At 46.3% G+C, this 19,129-nt stretch overlaps 1 protein-coding gene across 1 annotated transcript; it reads left to right on the top strand.

Annotated features, from left to right (window-relative positions):
- Positions 1-1,363: 1,363 nt before the first annotated feature.
- On the top strand, positions 1,364-15,152 carry LOC129627262 (liprin-alpha-1-like). Its single transcript, XM_055546867.1, has 4 exons — positions 1,364-1,388; positions 1,871-1,944; positions 12,955-13,182; positions 14,958-15,152. The coding sequence occupies exons 1-4, from the start codon at positions 1,364-1,366 to the stop codon at positions 15,006-15,008; spliced, it is 378 nt and encodes a 125-aa protein (XP_055402842.1). The 3' UTR covers positions 15,009-15,152.
- The last annotated feature ends 3,977 nt before the right edge of the window (positions 15,153-19,129 follow it).

Here is a 19,129-nt window from a genome sequence, read left to right as displayed (position 1 = left end):
TCAGTACTGTCCCCACTATGCCTGTGTTCTTGGGCCTGGACTGCAGAGCCTCAAAGATGGACTCCCAGGGGGCAATGGTTCTGACTCCCATAGTGAGCTCTGTGGTGAGGCGCCCTCCCGGCTTAGGCAGAGAGCTCAATGGCTCCCAATCAGGGGTGCTCTTCCTTACTTTCAGAACTGCTATTCAGAGGCTGTTGAGATCAGGATGCTGTTTATGACTAAGCCAATTCAAAGTCAACTTTTGTTTTGCTTTAAAAATCTTTGAATGCCAATGCCTTATTGTGGAAGCTGTGACAGGTTTTGTTTCCTTGGGCTCAAAAATCACTGCAGACGGTGACTGCAGCCATGAGATTAAAAAATGCTTGCTCCTTGGAAAGCCATGACAAGACATAGACAGCATATTGAAAAGTAGAGACATCACTTTGCCGACAAAGATCCATATAGTCAAAGCTATGGTTTTTCCAGTAGTCACAGATGGGTGTGAGAATTGGACCATAAAGAAGGCTGAGCCCTGAAGAACTGATGCTTTCGAATTGTGTTGCTGGAGAAGACTCTGTTCTAACAGAAAATAAACTGTTTTTAAATGTATTATAATGGAAAATTTCAAACAGGCACAAAAGTGGATGGAGTAGTATAATAAATACCCATGACCCGTCAATTAGTCTCAGCAATTTTTAACACAAAGCCCATCTCAAATAGATCATTCTTCTGTCTTCTCTCCATTTTTTTTTATACGGTAGGTTCTAAAACAGCTTTTTAAACCTTGAAATTGATGCTCATTTTATAAAACACAGCCTTGCCAACTTTGTTATTACTTTAAAAATTGCTTGAGGTAATTATTTCCAGTTTTTTAATATGAATTTTCATATTGGAAAAGACCCTGATGCTGGGAAAGATTGAAGGCAGGAAGAGAGTGGATGACAGAGGATGAGATGGTTGGACGGCATCACCAACTCAATGGACATGAGTTTGAGCAGATGCTTAGCAATAGTCGAGTTACATTTTCCTTATGGCTAATCCACTGCTGTAACACGTATAGCATTTCTGGTTTTGAACACTGAATGTGTTTGCATTATAGTTGGGTTTAGAGTGTGTGGCCATTATGTGTGGTTCAGAATTCTGAGTAGTCCTTTCTGGGATCACCCGAAAGCTGAGACAAAGCATGAGCCCTTCACGTGGACTGTGCTGTGCATCAGGAAGATAATACGAGCCACCTACACAATCTAAAATTTCCTAAAACCCATCGGGCTACTTGACATCCTTCTTTCACTGTGAGTCTTGAAATCTTCTGTGTGATTTCCACATCTAGTGTTGCACCAGCCTGTCTGACGTGCCCAGGGGCGGCACGAGGCGAGTGACTGCCATGGCCGACAGCACAGAGCTGCCAGGTTGAGGCGAGTGACTCGGAAACTTGGCCCGTTTGACTTGTTTTACCCCATGAGGAAGTGAAGTGGGCGTAGAGGAATGAATGTGAGGAATGCCCAGGAATGCAGGTGAGCTCCATGGAGACCGTTTAAAGCAATGAGAGGAGTGAGGGCAATAGAGTGAGTCGTGTCCCCCTGACCCGAACCCCCGCCTGAAGTCCAGCTTCTCTCTACAGACTTCGTCGTTGTTAATGGCTTGCCATGTTTCCTCCAGAGAAACCTTTTCTACACCTGAGATGGAACTTCCTCCTCATTATGGTTTATGGGTGAATATTGTTCTGAGTGTTTATATTTTCTAGGGACACCTAGAGAACATTTTCTCAGAATTAAAATGTTGGGAGTTGATACCTACTCACGTAACCTGTTCTGCACATTTCGGTGCAAGTCATTTTGCATCCGGAAAGCAAGCGGTGCAGGCTGTGTCATTTGCTGTTTCGTAGGACCAGCTGATTCTAAACCTGGAACCCCTGAGAGCCGAAGTGGACCAGACGAGACTGCGAGGGGCTCCCTTCCACCACAGGTAGGCTGCTCCCCCGGGCAGCTCCCCTCAGCGCTGTCGAGTGTGACAAGGGCCTGTCTGGTGTGTGGACAGTATGACTGGGTGTTGCTCATGGTCGCACCTCAAGGAGCCTGTAGCTTTGTGGCCAGCGAGAGGGAAGAGACAAGCATCGTTCCTTAGGGTCAAACTTGGTACCATGGAGTGGTAGTCACAGGATTGAGAACACTCAAAACCACAGGCAGAGGTTTGGAAGTGTGGGGGCGATCAGTTGATATTTGGGCGTATTCATTTGAGGGGCCTGACAGACTGTGACACTGATGTTTCTGAAGAGTCGCAGAAGGTTAATGACCTGTAGTCATTTTTACATGAATGGAGACTGAGACATGACTTGCCGTTGACTGTGGTGGGAGGAATCACCTGGCTTGTGAATGAGGCGAGCAGATTACTGAGCATTCTGATTTTTTCTTACTTGTTGTTCTAGGGGCGATAATTCTTATTAAGTATTTAAATGTTTCTTTGGCTTCTTAATGGAAAATGGTCACAAGTGAGAGATAAACTTTAGCAAAGGTCATTAAGTGCTTAACTGGTGACATTCATTCATCTGTAGGAAATCGACTACTGCTTGAAGCCTGACTTAGGAGACAGTTTGGAGCCCATATGCATATTTCTGTGTTTGTGTGCTTAGGGGATCCTCGAAGTCCAGGGCCCCAACCCAGCTTTCTTCTAGAGTAAGGGGATATCATTTGAGACAAAGGCAGAGCCAGAAACTGGCAGGTGGAGTCCGAAACCACAGTGGGTGGAGTTCAAGGAGAGCCCGTGCCCTGCAGAACGGATAGGGGACATGGCCGGACTTGCTGGTAGAGCTCCCCCAAGGTGAGGGGCTGGTGCTGTCAGAAATGGGGAACCCCTGCTCCCGGGGTGGACAAGGTGAGTGTGAGGCGGACTGTGTAGACAGTGGAGAAAGAGGAGGTGGACATGCCCTCCTGCTCTTGGGGGTTTTTGGGTAAAGAGGAGGGCCCGGGTGCCAGGACCCGAGGCCTGGCATGGTTGGGGGGCTCAGATGGAGAAGCCTGGGGCCTGGTCACCAGTCCCCTGTGTGTCAGTGAGAGTGAGAGATGAGAAGAGGAAGCAATGGGCCACAGCGGCTGGTGCGAGGGAGGGGTGTCTCCAGGAGGCAGCTCTCGAGGGGTCATGGCAGTGACTTAGCAGCACAGGTGGGGCCTCGGAGTGGGGCTTGTGGGCACTGTGGGCTGGGTGGGGGGCACTATGCTGGCTCAGGAGAAAGGGAGTGGGGACTGAAAACCTGGCTCACAGGCAGGGCAGGCACGGCGTATTTGGTGGGACCTCCCAGAGGAATTGGTCACCTTGTCTCTGAAACCTTCTCCTGGAGATCAGAGCAGGCGCAGGCCGAAGAGGAGGTGGGGTGCCAAGGAGAAAGCAGAGCAGGTGCAGGCCCCGCCCTGGGACCTGAGGGTGGGTTCTGGGGCGACCCTGGACGCCCCATCCCAGACAGCCGATCCTGTCCTAGTCAGCTCCACACCCTCGCATCAGCGCTGCCTTCCCCACATACAGAAGTTTTCCAGCTGGTGGGGCTGAGCCCTCAGTGTATGTGGGGCAGTGGGCAGCCTGTTGCTGTTGGAGCCAGGAGGGCCCTCCCAGGGGCCCTTTTGCTGTGAAATTGCCGATCTTCCAAATGGACAGGCTCTGGCTCGACTGACAGAGTGAACTCTTTTCTTCTAACAGTGCTATTCTTTCCCGTGTGTTTCAGCCGACTGCCGGGGTCCAGCCCCGGTGGATCCAGGGAATTCGAAGCGGGGACGGCGTCAGCGAGGATCAGGAAACAACTGCTTAATTAAACTTTAATTAAGGATATAGAGTAATAGAATAAGGATAGCTCAGTGAGGAAATTCAGTGGAGAAAAGAGGCTGAAATAAGAATAGCTCAGTGAGGAAATTCAGTGGAGAAAAGAGGCTGAATAATTCAGCCAGAAGATGAGAGGAAAAACGACATGGGGAGACCAAGTTTTGGTGAACAAGGCCCGCACTTTATTTTCCAAAGTAGTTTTTATACCTTAAGTTATGCATAGAGGATAATGGGGGAAGGGGTAGAGTCATGCAGCAAGCCAGGCTTTCTTCCTGCAAACTTATCATATGCAAAAGCTTAGGTGATTTGCATCATCTTCTGGCCCGGAGGCCTGTTAACATTTTAAGACCCTTTCTTCAGAAGGCTTATTTTTCTCTAAAGGTGATTGGTCAGGAGCCACCCTCCAAAAGCATTAAAGTTGCATTCCTACAGAGCAAAGGTGTGGTGGGCTATAACAAGAAAAAGAATTAACTCAAGGGTCCCAGGTTACAAACATTAAAGCTACTACTTACACCAATTTTATTAATCAATACACTGCCAGGGACACAGCAGGTAAGGGATATGGAAACTTAGCAGCAAACATTGGCCCAACAAGTGAAAATCCCTTCACCAAATACAATTTCTAATCAATCTTGTAACTGCTCAAAGGAATCTGTGTTTAGACAGTTTAGAACATCTCATGCCTCTCACAGTTGGGAGGCTCTGAGCAATCACATGTGGCCGGAAAAACCTATTCATGCAGGCTAGAGGATTTCCAAAGGAGTTTGTAGGTTGAAACACTGTCACACCCAGGAATTGTTAACTGGAGCTGTAAGCCAACTCTTTTTTCAGAGAGAGGTAGTGGGGGACAGCCCCCCGTAAAGTCAGAGGTGCAGGTGAAAGCACAAAGCAGAAAGTAGGCAGACTCTGGTTTTGGGGGGTAGATGCTCGAGAATTTCCAGGGGGACTCCTGAGGCTCGATCCCGCCTTTGTGTATGCCGAGCCTCCTTCCTCATGACCTTTGTCATGGGTGGAGCTCCTCACGCTGGCTCCCGGCAGTGATAGAATTCCAGTTGAGCTATTCCAGATCCTGAAAGATGATGCTGTGGAAAGTGCTGCACTCAATATGCAATATGCACTCAATATGCAATATGCCGGCTCCCGGCATCTCCCCCTTTTTTATTTCTTAAAACAGCCAGATGCAGCTCAGTCACAAGCTTCTGAATGTTCTGCCGAAGAATCCTGACAATACAAGGAAAAATGATTATGAGAAGATTAGACAGAATGTTTTTTTCCAGAAATAAAGTTATAGAAGGTGTGAAAAAAGTCATTAGCTGCTCCAGCGGCGGTAAAATCCAGTCGAGAGTGTTCCAGGGTCTGTATTTGATTATGAAGTTTCCCTAAGTCCAGGCCAATGTCAGAGCTGTTCCAAACACCTGAGATATGATTTTTTATTTTCTCCCATTCATAATCTGTCTCATTTACCTTTAAAGATGTCACACATATCCACCGCTAATCAGCGTGGCAAGACAAAGCCATTTTCACTTTTAAAGCCTGTAACTCAGTCCCAATATGCATTATTGCCTCTTTTAAGGCGTCTACTCTCATCTCTAATTTCCTATCTATAGCTTCCTGTGTTGCTAGAGTTAAAGAAACATTTTTAGACATGGTATCAACATATTGGGCAGTATGCACTTGTTGAGTCAATGATATTGCTGCTACTAAAGCTGCTATTAAAGCTGATATTCCTAAAATAAGTAGACCCACAAACTGTCACGATCGCATTAAATCCTGTAGTTGTTGTAATACAGCAAGATCAAAATTATCATATCAATAAGTGGTTACATCATAAGATAAGGTGGACGTTGTAATACTACAAAGGAGCAAACATTATATTGAGGGTTTAAACAAGATGAGAGCATGCATTGTTCACAAGTCACTACATTGGGTCCACCAGTGAAAGTCATATGTAGATTAAGTTTTCCAGAATCATTGGTAAAGAGAAAAACATAAGAAGAGGGTAGACAAGCCAAAACAGAATAAGTAGAATTATTTTTTGGCTGGAGTTCGCGCTGCAGCAGCCCTGTCGGTCTCGCCGGGATCTCGATGTTTATCTTGCCTCCCCTTCTGGCGGGCTCCTCTTTTGTGATCGAAGCAGTGGGGGAACTGGATGTCTGGGGGACTGCAACATGGCGAATCAGCCTGTCCCGGATGTAAATTGGAGAATCTGCATCCTGTGGAAAAATACAAGCACATCCTCGACCGCTAGTTAATAATGGGTCAGGACCCTTCCATTGTCCTGAGAGGAGGTCCTTCCATTTGACTAATGGTTTTGCATTTAATTGCTCCAGGCACCAATGACAAAGCACTGCAGTAGTTCCAGCCAGATCAGTATTTAGAATATTTATTATGAAAAGAGCATGTTGCAAGATTTGATGGGGAGAGCTATACTTAAACTCCCCTTCTTTTAATTTTTGAATTTGGATTTTTAATGTTTGATGTGCTCTTTCCACAATGGCTTGTCCCTGTGGATAATAAGGGATGCCTGTATTATGTTTAATTTGAAACTTTATACAAAATTCCTGAAAAGACTTAGAAGTGTAAGCAGGAGCACTGTCAGTTTTCAGAGCTTTTGGCAGGCCCAAATATGAAAAACAAGTAAAGAGATGTTGTATCACATCTTTAACTGCCTCTCCGGTACAAGCAGTTGCAATAATAACGTGAGAAAAGGTATCTACAGTTACATGAACAAAGGACAGTTTTCCAAATGAAGAAACATGAGTTACATCCATTTGCCAGAGTTCGTTAGGTTTGAGACCATGAGGATTAACTCCCATAGGTAGACTATTAGAAACAGTAGGGCAGTGTAAGCAAGAACGCACAATCTCTCGAGCAGTCTCTCTGGGAACTTGGAATTGATACCTTAAGGCAGTAGCGTATTGATGATGAAGTGAGTGAGAGGCTCTGGCCTCCTCGATCACAGCAGCCACTGTATTTCTGGTTAACAAGTCAGCCAAATCATTAAAGGCATTTAAAGGGCCGGGCAATCCGGAATGAGCCCAAATGTGTCCAGTGAAAAATATTTTATTTCTTTTCCAAATTTGTTGTTGTAATTTAGTTAACAAATGAAATATGGTAGTTTTATTTTCAGGCAAAACCGCAGTTTCAATATGTGGAAACAACCTGACAATATACTGAGAATCAGAATAAAGGTTAAATTCCTCATCTGCAAACATAGCAAAAGCCTCTATGACTGCTGTTATTTCAGCTCTTTGAGCTGAAGTTTCCTGTGTTTCTAAAACCTTTTGGTGATTTTTAGTCACTATGGAAGCTTTACTATTTGCTAACCTGTCAGTAAAGGCTATCTGAGCATTTGGAATAGGAGACTGTTTACATCTGACAGGAAAAATAACTGGATGTCTGGATATAAAATTCAGCAAAACATGCGAAGGTAAATGATGCAGAATTTGACCACAATAATTTCCGACGGCAATCTGCCAGTCCTCATCAAACATTAGAAGAGCATCAAGTTGTTCTTTATTATATGGAATTACAATTTCTGATGGCTCTTTAACAAGTAATTTAATGTTCCGCTTTTTTCCTTTAGTATCAAAGTAGCTATCAATCCTGGATAAGAAGCCGCTACTTTTTTAGTTTGAGCGGGAAGATGGACCCACTCTAGGGGGCCGTTTTGCCATAAAACCAATTTTTTGTCTGGTTACCCAAATTACACCTATGGGGGTTTTATGGCAAAGGAATTGTCAAGCAGTTGTCAGTTTAATTTTTAAAATTTACGTTTTAACAACATAAATTTAGAGATATGTTAATTTAGGTCTAATGCTTAGTTTAGGTCTCTGTATAAATTTAAATAATAAATGTATAACCTCCTTATCTCATTTTAGTATACAGATATACCTAAATGCAAAATGTATTTATATAGTTTATACTTGTTGCCATATAATATATATAAATCGATATACTTGAATTAATCTTTATAATTAATATATTAATTAATATATATATTACAGCAATACAACACGTACACAGCTAATACCAACCAACACAAACCAATGTACTGCAATAATACATGTCACACATATATAATTATACAGTATATAGAACATATATCATCACAGCACATCAATCTATACCAATTAATATCAGCCACACACACACATTATATTACTGCAATATACATTTAATTATACAGTATATATATAATATGCATATATAGCATACATATTAATTTATATACAAATTAATTAAGTATAGATCTATAAATAGAATTAGGTATACCTTTATTATATTTTATTTATACCCATACCTAATTAGGCAAACTGTAATTATGCAAATATATTTATATTATGTATTTATAACAACATATAAAGTCTTGTTAATTGTACCTCCTGTTGATAACTAAGAAACTGAGAAAACTCCTTCTCTGAATATCTCTTATTTGAGATAGCATGTCCCTCCCCCATAGGGTAAAGGGGAGCGTAGGAACTACATAGGGTTGGAAAGCTCCACAGGTATCCTCAAACTGCCAATCTAACATTTTTGAACTTTTAACTACTGTGGGGGCTTGAGGGCAAATGAAACAAAATTTGACCCCTGAAATCTATCAGGGCAACTTGCCAATTATCACTATTTTGTAAAAGACTTGCAGTTGATCCTTATTGAGTGAAATGATTATATTTGCTACTTCTTTTCTAAAAAGTTCCACACTTTTTTCCTCTTTTTATAATTAATTGTGCCACCGAGCTGGGATAAGATAAAACTATTTTTCTTGGAGTCACTGGTAGATGGAACCAATGGGCCTTTTGGTCACAAGCACCTTGTAGGTGTATGTTTTGTGGCAAGAATAATTTAATCTCATCTTTTGGTAATATTAATCCTAATTAACTGATCATTTAAAGTCTCATCTACTTTAACAAGAGCCGATTCTGTCTCATTAGTCAACTTTCTCTTAGAACTGGAATTAGGATCGCTTTTTAAGCAATCAAACAAAGGCTTTAAATCTGCAGTAGTCAGTTTTAAATGTAGGCGTATCCAATTAATGTCCCCTAATAATTTTTGGAAATCATTTAAAGTTAGTAAACAATCTCTCCACAGCTTCAAAGGGGCATTATCAGTTTTTAAAACTTTTGGCAGACCTAAATATGAGAAGCAAGTAAAGAGGTGTTGCACAACATCTTTATAAGTTTCTCCAGTTATCGTTTTGTAACCTAAATCTGGTCTATAGCTTTTTAGATAACAAGCAACCATTTAATCTTTGCTTGAATACTTCCAGCAACGGGGAACTCACTACTCTTCAAGGTTTTAAACTCTCTCTCACCTTTTTCTCTACAGCATTCCCACCCTGCATACCACTTTCTCTAATCCTACCAACTCATTTTCAGTAGTATGTGTTGGCCAGGAGCTGGGTCAGTCTTTCCCAGAAATGTTAAGAGACGTCTGTTCCTGTGTCTAATAGCCCTGACATTTTATTTTCTTTAATTAAAAGATCTTTTAAAGGCCTTGGAGCTGTAATTTCCTGCACCCAAAAGGCTAGATCACTAGATCTAAACGCTCTGTGGCTCTTAGCTTGAGAAGTCAAATTTTTTCCTGTCTGATAAGGTAAAAGCAAAAACTGTGTTATTCTTTGACCTTTATTAATTTGCACAGTTTTGGTAGGCGGCGAGATCAAAACTTTAATTTCTCCAATATAATCAGAATCTACCACACCATACACCACCAAAATTTCTTGAAAAGAAAGCCAGCTACGCCCTAGCACAAGTCCTACAATGCCCTCAGGCAGGGGCCCAGCCACTCCCATTGGAATCGGGGCATGTGAGGGGTTAATATTGTTGCTAAATCCCCTTAGCCTGGGTGAGACCCCCCTGAGGGGGTTTTCTCCAAGGAGCACGCTCTGCATATTGTGCACGCAATCTATTTTAAAAGCTCCACTGTTCAAAAACTTTTTATCTTCCTCAGGCTTAGGCAACACTTTGAGAGGCTTTGGGGGCAAAGTGGGGAACTCTTGAGCCCTGAAAGGCGCAAACGGAGGTGGCGGCGATGGCCTTAAATCAGAAAGTGGTGGATAAGTTTTTGTGTTTTTTTTTTTTTAAAGGTTTGCGCAGAGCGGGAGGGAGCTCGCCAGGGCACAAAGCAGAAAGTAGGCAGACTCTGGTTTTGGGGGGTAGATGCTCGAGAATTTCCAGGGGGACTCCTGAGGCTCGATCCCGCCTTTGCGTATGCCGAGCCTCCTTCCTCATGACCTTTGTCATGGGTGGAGCTCCTCACGCTGGCTCCCGGCAGTGATAGAATTCCAGTTGAGCTATTCCAGATCCTGAAAGATGATGCTGTGGAAAGTGCTGCACTCAATATGCAATATGCACTCAATATGCAATATGCCGGCTCCCGGCAGCCGACCCTACTTGGGCAGTGCCCCAAACCTCAGATTCCCTGTGGCGGACCGGCCGGCAGACTCCTCGGGCAACAGGGCGCTGCTGCGGTGCCCCCCAGAAAGGCCAGCTGGCAGCGCTGCAGAACGAGCCATCCAAGGCAAGGACCCCGCCGCCCCCTTCCCATCCCTGGTGGGCACCTTGTGAGGCACCTGCCCCCTCACACTGTGGTCCTGAGGTGGGTTTGGAACAAAGCACTGATAGATCGCTTTACATTTTCCCATTTTCCTTTTTCTGGCTAAGAGTTTGCTTTTAAGGCATGCTTTTTTTTCTTAACCAATTTTGATAATTTGTGGCCTACTGTGAGGCTCAGCATGGTACTAATTAGCACAGTTTTGAAATCGTCCTACGAGTAAATGGATACACATATCCATCAGCTTATAGTGAGAAGAATTCTCATTGGAAGTTTAAGTGCCTTTATCTTTTCACCTCATTCATGGCATGTATTTGTTCATACATGTCTGTGTTTTGAGCTTCTATATTGTTGAACAGTTAGTTTGGGCCAGACATGGTCAGAAGTAGGACTCCAACAGTGAATTAAAAACTGTGTGTGTTCTTTATCCACTGCTATGTAATGGATCACGGCAAACTTAGTGACTTCCCAGGGAGCAGCTCACAGTCCACAGTGCCTGTGCATTGTAGCAGGCGGGCCTGGTTCAGGGCCTCCTGAGGGCACAGACAGCCTGGATGGCAGGCTTTCAGACTCACCTGGCTGCTGGGGACAGGCCCAGGTCCCTGCTGGGTGGACCTCTTCATGGCCTGGCTTTCCTTGGAACACCCTCTGAGAGCAAGATTGTGGGGTGTAGCCCGGGGCCTTTCGCTCCCCAGTCTTGAAGCCACACACCTTCACTTCTGTTTGCGAGAGTGAGCTGCAAAGTCCTGCCTCGCTCAGGGCCTGAGCAGGAGTCGCCCCTTCTGCCTCTTGAAAGGAGGAGGATGGAAGAATTTGTGGACCCCTTTTTAAGCCCGTTGCAGCCTGTCGAACAGTAATGAGCAGGGAAAGGAGACCAGAGTGCCCGAGTTGTCTGAGGAGGAAGGGATGATTGTGTGTGAAGAGTGGCCAGTGAGGTGACACCAGGAGGATGACCTTGAACCAGAGACCCGGAGGCAGGAAAAGAAGTAGCCACTCGGAGATAGAAAAAGGGTCATGTCAACCAGCAGGGAGAAGGGAGAGAGTGGGCCGCATCAGGGAGGAGCCCGGGCTCAGGCCTCAGCAGCTCGAGGCCGGAGCCTGTTTCCTGAGGTGAGGAGGGCTGCCGGGGCGGGGAGCTAAGAGCCGGGCCTCAGCCCTGTTGAGGTGGACGAGCCCATGGGATGTCCAGGGCACGTGTCAGGAGAGCAGCTGAGTGTTCCGGCCTGCATCCGGGAGAGGACTCACTCAGCTCAGGGTGGACTGAGGTCATGGGCATACAGATGGCATTTAAAGGTATGAGCACGGTAAAGTCACCAGGCGGGTGCTGGTGGAGAGAGATGGGGTGCAAGGGTAGAGCCGTGGGGTGCCCCACATTCCAAGGTTGAGAAGGGGTGCAAGGGACTGAGGAATAACCCCAGGGAGGGCGGGGCCTGGAGCCCAGGGAGAGACATGCTGGGGCAGGCGTGGGGGAGGGCAACAGGGGAGGGGGGTTTGGTAACGTGGGTTCCTAGAGCCCCCAGGGAGCTGCCCTGCAGGGCGGGGCACACTGCCTGCTGGCAGAGACTTGGAGACTGGGTGGGGAGGGGGACCGTAGAGGCTGCTCCCAGGGAGCTTTCAGAGACCCGCAGTGGGTGCTGCAGGGAGCCCTGGATGAGGAATCTGCTGGTTCCCCTTGGTTGATCAGAAGGCAAGAGGAGGGAGAGGACGTGCTGACCGGGCTGATGGGGGTGAACTCATAGGCAGCTGGTTCTCTGGAGTGGAGCAGGAATGATGGCAGGTGATCCTGGAGCCAGTGATGGGGTGGCCCCGCCCTGGGGCGGGGTCGTGATGAAGACAGGAGGCGAGGGTACTGGCCATAGGGGACAGGGAGCCAACAAGCCAGCACCTCAAGGCTGCCCTTCGGTTGCTTTGAGGTCATGTCTGGGAAAAGAAGACAGGACCTGGGTTGAGATTGTGGCAGGGGGGAGATTTGCAGAGAGAAGGGTGTGAGGTGTGAGAATGGGAGGCCAGCACGGGGCACTGTGGGCACTGCCCTGTGTGCCTCTGATGACAGAGCCGCCCTTGTGGTGCGAGGGGCCGTCCCCCAGAACAGCCCGAGGGCCTGTGCCCTGAGAGGAGAGCCACAGTGGGGCTGGCCCTCCCATCCCCTGGCTGCCCCTGCTCGATCCTGTCTGTGGGTGTTCAGACCAGCCTGGGAAACGGAGGATGGCACTCTCCAGTGAACAAGGACCAGTGATGACCACTGAAGGGGACCCAGCGGCTGCCGAGCTGAAGGGTTCTTTTTTCCTATTTTCCTCCAGCCTGGCTGATGGAGGCATGGATGTATTTTTGTAATTTATGGTTTCTGTCTCTGACTCCATCAGCACACCCGTGTGAAAAACCTCATAGGATTGCCTGCCGTCCACGATGAGACCTGAGTGTCACCAGGCCATATAGGAACTGGATTCTTGCCCTGCCCGTTTCTTCAGTCCTGCTCGCTTAAGAGATGGCAGTATCTCATGAGCATGGCACATTTATCCACAGTCAGGGCTTCCATGTAAAATTGGGTTCAGTTCCTGATAGACTTGAGCTGCCCTGAATGTCGCTGACGAGACCTGGTCCTCTCGTGCCCAGGTGCAGACCCCAAAGGAGCAGGACTGGGAGCACACGCAGCAAGCCAGCATGCTGGCCGACGTGGCCCAGGCGTTCAAGAGTGACGTGGGCATGTCTGACGGTGAGGGCGACAGGGTCACCCTCTTCAGCTTGGCCACTCAACTGTCACCCAGCGGGCAGGCCGATGCCAAGACTCTGACTACACGTGTTGCTTCAGGAGCAGCTGGACGCCATCAACGAAGAGATCTGGTGGGTGATCGCGAACTCAGGTCCCCAGAAACTCGGTTTCTCTGAGGAGCTGTCTTCTCCTAGGGACACCTGAGTGTTCCATAGTAAGAAACCTGACCTCAGGTCTGCTTCAAGAATTTTCAGTTTTGAGATGGCCCTTGATTACAGAGCTCGGGCAGCCGGGGCGTTCTGTCCACGGTGTGGTGTCAGAACTCTGTGGGGGGGGGCATTGTGGGGTGTCCCCCCTCAGCTCTGAGCCCCAAGGTAGGTGAGGTGCCGAGGCGGTGTCCCCTGCGGCCCATGCACCTTCCTGTGTCCCTCAGAGCCCCCCACGTTCTGGTGAAAAGCCACCTGGTGAAAGCTGGGGTTTTGGGGTTGGCAAATTCCCACTCAGATCTGCCTTTTCCTTTTTAACTTAATGTAGTATGAAGATTGGCTTGTTGTAAGACAGTGGTCCAAGGACATATGTTTGAGTTTTTCTCATCTCATCAGTATATTTAAGATGTTTTCTTTAGACACCCTCTTGGCAGTTATAACAATTTTCAAAATGGGATAGAATCCAAAGGCCCGCCTGGTGGTAAGCAGGGGGCCTTGGGTCTGGGTGCAGCTGGGTGGCTGGGGGCCCCGAGGCCGCCTGATGCCACACCCGCACAGCTATGCCCGTGTCCCGAGTCCATGTTCAGAGTGGCCGCAGGCCGGTGACCCTGCACAGGACCAGACAGAGTGGCTGCTCAGACTTTTCTCGTCACGTCAGCCCAGGCCAAGGTGCCCGTTTCTGTCGGCCGAGCGTGGGGGCTGGGGGAAAGGCAGGGGGTGAATGGGACAGCCAGCAAACGCAGGTGGTGCCCCCTGCCCGTTTGACGCCGAGACACACAGCTTTGTGGGCCGTGTTTGAGCACAGATGAGCTCAGAAAGATGGTCTTTCCACGTTCCCGCAGGAAATATGGAACGGTTATATATTATTTTTATTTTACAGCAAGTTGTCAGGTAAAAGTGATTTTTCCTTATGCGACAAGTTGACTTGATGTAAATGGTCAATTCTGTCCTTCAAATTGTTATCAACAGTGAAAAACTTTCCAGATGTATGAGTAGAAGTGAAGCTGGAGAGTTTACTTCCTATAAGAATCTTGTATTTTAATTTGAAAATCATTTTATTCGCATAATCGTGTATTTAAACTGCTATATAAAAACATCCACCACACATTAGGGGAGAAGAGCAGAAACTGTGAATTCTAGGTTAATGCAGCACATTGACATGAATCCAGAAACTCACACAAAGCTGGTGGAGAACTTCATCGAGTGATGCATTTGTATATATACAACCTTAAAAAAAAAAATGATCAACTCAGCACTTCATCTGGTCTGGAGACTTGTGTTTAGAAACTGCAGCTTGTTTGTGAATTGCTGTTTTGATTATACAGAGTTCCTGATTCCCAGCGGAAAAGACTTGAGGCACTGACGTGCATCTCTGCCCTGAGAGCAGGGGAGGCAAGGGTTGTCAACTTGAGGTTTCTCTTCACAGGAAAGAGAGTTGCCACCGGGGCCCCTTCAGAATGTTAGAGTAAATAAGTGAAATCAAGCATGAATGATCAGGGCCAGTTTGTAAGACTCAAGGCTAAGTTATTCTAAGTTTGAGAATATTCCAAAGAGGAAAGGTAGAACCTTTTGGCTGAGATGTTAATTGAGCAACTGTTTCTGGAATTTGCTAATCATGACACAGAATGCCAGCCCAAATTTATTGTCCAGACAGGTTCCTCTGCTGACAGAGGCAGGTGACGCCTTTTATTCTATTTTAGGTTGATCGAAGAAGAGAAGGAGAACACGGAGCAGCGGGCCGAGGAGACTGAGAGCAGGGAGGGCAGGGGGAGCTTAGGCAGCCTCCGTCGTTTTAAATCAGTGAGCTCCCTCAACCTGCTTCCCACCTCCTCGCATGCTGGCTCCTGCCCGCCCCTGCCCAAGCCCAGAAGGAGGCAGCAGAGCCTGGCGCAGGAGGCAGACCAGCTGGGCATCATGACTCTGGTATGTGACTGCCTCCTCCCTGCCGCATCCCTCCCCCAGCATGCTGTTTTTTGTTTGTTTTTTGTTTTTTCTCTTTATACCCAGAAGAAAATCAGGTACATTTGCTACGCTCAGAGGTCTAAAAGTTTTTAAACTGCCTCGTCTTTAATCATTCCACAATGGCACAGCGACAAATTAGTCTTGATATTTGGACCACCACTTAGCACGTCATCATGAACTCAGCCAGAGCCTGCCTCTGTAACGTTGGGCCTGGCCTTGTGCAGGGCACAGCAGCTGCAGGGAAGTTTCTGTTCTCAGGGAGCAGACAGCTTCGTGAAAGTAACCATAGGCAGCTCTCATGGCATGGGAAAGCCATGCAGCAGATTTTCCACTGGGGATGCCTGGCTACAGGGTGCAGGGCATGTGGTGGGAACAAAACCAAGAATCTACACTGGTCTGCTTGCTGATGAACCTGGCCACGCACTCCGGCCAGCTCTGCATGTGAAACCAGGTTAAAAGCCCAGGGCCCCAGGGCCCCAGGGAAGACATCGGGCTGCCTCATTTTTCCGAGTCTAAAACTGGGATGACGACCTAGGGCTTTTGGTGACAAAGTGTGCAGCCCTAAAGCACATATTCCAGCTTTCTTGCGTGTTTAGCTTAGGTGTTGTGAGTGCATTGCTGTTTACCCCATGAAATCACGTGTACAACACTCTGCTTTGTAACTGGACTTGTATTATCTCTTTTTTCTGTTACCACCCATTTCATGTTAGCTGCATTGTTAGTCAGCTTATAATTAAATTAACCGTGAATCATTTTAGAGGCCTGTGAAGTGGTAACTAGTCCATTTTGTGGTCTTTTGACACACTGTTTTTATAATTTGCATCATTGGCTAATTAGTTGATATTTAAAATTCTTTGACGATTTCTCTGTGGTTTCATGCTTGATTTCTTTCCGAATATTTATGAAAAGAACAGTTCTGTATGTTTTCCTTGCTGTTGGAGTTCTCTGACAGTGTGTCTGCTTTCATCATTGGTTTTGATTTCCTGTCTCATCCTGTTGTCTGCTTAGTCGTCGTCAATCCAGACCCCTCCCCCCAGCCCCGGAGGCTGTTGTTTACCCATCCATCTCCCCTCCCCCGTCCCCCCACTGCCTGTGGTCATAGCCATGCTGTGGTCCACAGCGTGAGTCCCCTTAGTCGGGTTTGTGCTTTGTCCTCATGTCTCATTAAATGGTGTTTTTCCCCCATAGCAGTAATTTGAATTGGTGTATCACTATGCAGTTACAGGAGAAGGCAATGGCAACCCACTCCGGTACTCTTGCCTGGAAAATCCCATGGACGGAGGAACCTGGTAGGCTGCAGTCCATGGGGTCGCACAGAGTCGGACACGACTGAAGCGACTTAGCAGCAGCAGCACGCAGGTATAAGCATAATGTAGATGGATCCTAAACTACATATTATGTGTAATTCATAAATGAGATTGTGCTTACATAAAGAAATGATCCTCTTAAGTGTAGAATTAATGGACTTTTAGATATGCAAATGACACCACCCTTATGGCAGAAAGTGAAGAGGAACTAGAAAGCCTCTTGATGAAAGTGAAAAAGGAGAGTGAAACAGTTGGCTTAAAGCTCACCATTCAGAAAACTAAGATCATGGCATCTGGTTCCATCACTTCATGGGAAATAGATGGGGAAACAGTGTCAGACTTTATTTTTGTGGGCTCCAAAATCACGGCAGATGGTGATTGCAGCCATGAAATTAAAAAGACGCTTACTCCTTGGAAGGAAAGTTAATGACCAATCAAGATAGGGTATTAAAAAGCAGAGACATTACTTTGCCAACAAAGGTCCATCTAGTCAAGGCTATGGTTTTTCCAGTGGTCATGTATGGATATGAAAGTTGGGATGTGAAGAAAGCCGAGTGCCGAAGAATTGATGCTTTTGAGCTGTGGTGTTGGAGAAGACTCTTGAGAGTGAGTCCCTTGGACTGCAGGGAGATGCAACCAGTCCATTCTAAAGGAGATCAGTCCTGGGTGTTGATTGGAAGGACTGATGCTAAAGCTGAAACTCCAGTACTTTGGCCACCTCAAGTGAAGAGTTGACTCATTGGAAAAGACTCTGATGCTGGGAGGGATTGGGGGAAGGAGGAGAAGGGGATGACAGAGGATGAGATGGCTGGATGGCATCACCGACTCGATGGACATGAGTTTGGTTGAACTCCGAGAGTTGGTGATGGACAGGGGGGCCTGGCGTGCTGCGATTCATGGGGTCACAAAGAGTCGGACACGACAGAGCGACTGAACTGAACTGAACTGACACAATATCCTTTCTGTGTTGGTGCTTGTATTTAAGACTGTAAATCTCATCAGCTTTTGCACAGTTAATGTCTCTATTAGACTCGTTAAAAAAGTATCTTCTATGGTTAATAAAATGTAAAGACTGCACCTGCTATTATGCTAGCTTTCATTCTTACGTATTTTCACAGGGAACTTGCTTTAATGAATTTATTGTGAGAAGTTTTAAATCAAATTCTATGTCAGGATTTTACATTAATGTCCAAGAGGTGGTTAGATTTGTTCAACGTTAAACTAGGTATTATGGTAACTTCCTCATCAGTTAAATTACTAATTTAAAGTATAACATGTTTTTGATTAAGAGAAACTAACTTATAGAGAGATTTGGCTGAGAATAGACACCTGTTAAGGCCCTTTGTTGTACAGAATGCTGTGCTTTAATAAATCATGATGTTGTAATAGAATGGTATCTTCCTGAGTAATAATTTATAGTGTTCCTCTAGTAAATCTTGAATAGCTTATTTAACTTCTGTGGTCAAAAAAAAATGTTCTGCTTCCAGTCACATTTCTCTAAATCTTCATGTCACTTACATGTTTGCCATCATTTTTGCTTTACTGTATTTGCCTCTACGGATTCTTGAAATTTTAGCTTCAAAGTCGCAATGAATCTGGTTTCTCTTCATTTCTTTGCATGCATCTGTCAGCCTAGTGATTTAAGGAAGCAGCGTCAAAAGGTAAACTATTTAGTAATTTAGCAGGCCTTTGTTTCTCTGTGAAGTATTGAAGAGTCCTTATCGTTTAACGTGAATGAACACTGTGTGGTTATGTCCTGGTGAATAATTGACGGTTTAATGGAAGTGATGAAACTCACCCACCACTTAAAATGTGCTGATGGTTCTGTTGGAAATTGGTCATTCGTTGGGACAATTGTAACAGTGTGCCTTTCTCCCACTTGTTGGCCTTCTGATCATCTCATGCTTGTTTATAATAGACATAGTATTATTTATTATTTTTAAAATGTTCTTTACTTATGTTTTTGGCCATGCTGCACAGCTTATGGGATCTTAGTTCCCCAACCAGGGATCACACCAGTGTCCTGGCAGTGAAAGTGCCAAGTCTTAACCTCTGGACCACCATGGAATTTCCACTTAGTGTTTTCTTATAAGAAATGACTGAATCAGAGCCATAGATGTTAGATTTGCGGGAAGCCAATTTAATGATGGTGGGTAGCAGTGTGCAGGAGACTCTGTGTGCCGGGCACGTGCTTTCCGAGTCTGTCATCTCATCCCCAGGTGAGGTCCAGTCTACTGCTATCCCCGTTCAGCAGACATAGACACTGAGGCTTAGGGAGGCCGGGCACCCTGCCCAGGCTCTCACACCCAGCAGCATGGTGCAGACTGGTCTGATCAGAGCCTGGACACTTAAACATGGTGCCATCCAGCCACCTTTCCTCCTGAGGCTCTCGTGTCCATCACGGCATCCCTGATGGAGGGAGCATCAGGAGGGAGCTCGCTGCCTCTCCCCTCGGGTCACTTGGATGAGCCCCTGTTGTTGGAGTCCAGTGCCCCAAGGGCTGGCCTTCCTTGTCCCTCTCCTGCTCCCAGCCCGCTGACCGAGCACTCCTGGGCCTTCCCGCAGGACTGGGGTGGCTGTGCTCCAGTTCAGGCGGCTCAGTG

Source organism: Bubalus kerabau, chromosome 14 (genome assembly GCF_029407905.1).
Source record: "Bubalus kerabau isolate K-KA32 ecotype Philippines breed swamp buffalo chromosome 14, PCC_UOA_SB_1v2, whole genome shotgun sequence".
In the NCBI taxonomy this organism is placed as follows: Eukaryota; Metazoa; Chordata; class Mammalia; order Artiodactyla; family Bovidae; genus Bubalus; species Bubalus kerabau.
Note: the sequence above shows the minus strand (reverse complement) of the source record. Positions and strands in the feature narration are given on the sequence as shown.

What these genes read in the sequence shown, in the direction of transcription:
- LOC129627262 (XM_055546867.1), top strand. Translation starts at nt 1,364, where the DNA reads ATGGCCGACAGCACAGAGCTGCCAG. An exon ending in GGGGCTCCCTTCCACCACAG is followed by an intron (nt 1,945 to 12,954) that starts GTAGGCTGCTCC and finishes TCTCGTGCCCAG; the next exon opens with GTGCAGACCCCAAAGGAGCA. An exon ending in GCCATCAACGAAGAGATCTG is followed by an intron (nt 13,183 to 14,957) that starts GTGGGTGATCGC and finishes ATTCTATTTTAG; the next exon opens with GTTGATCGAAGAAGAGAAGG.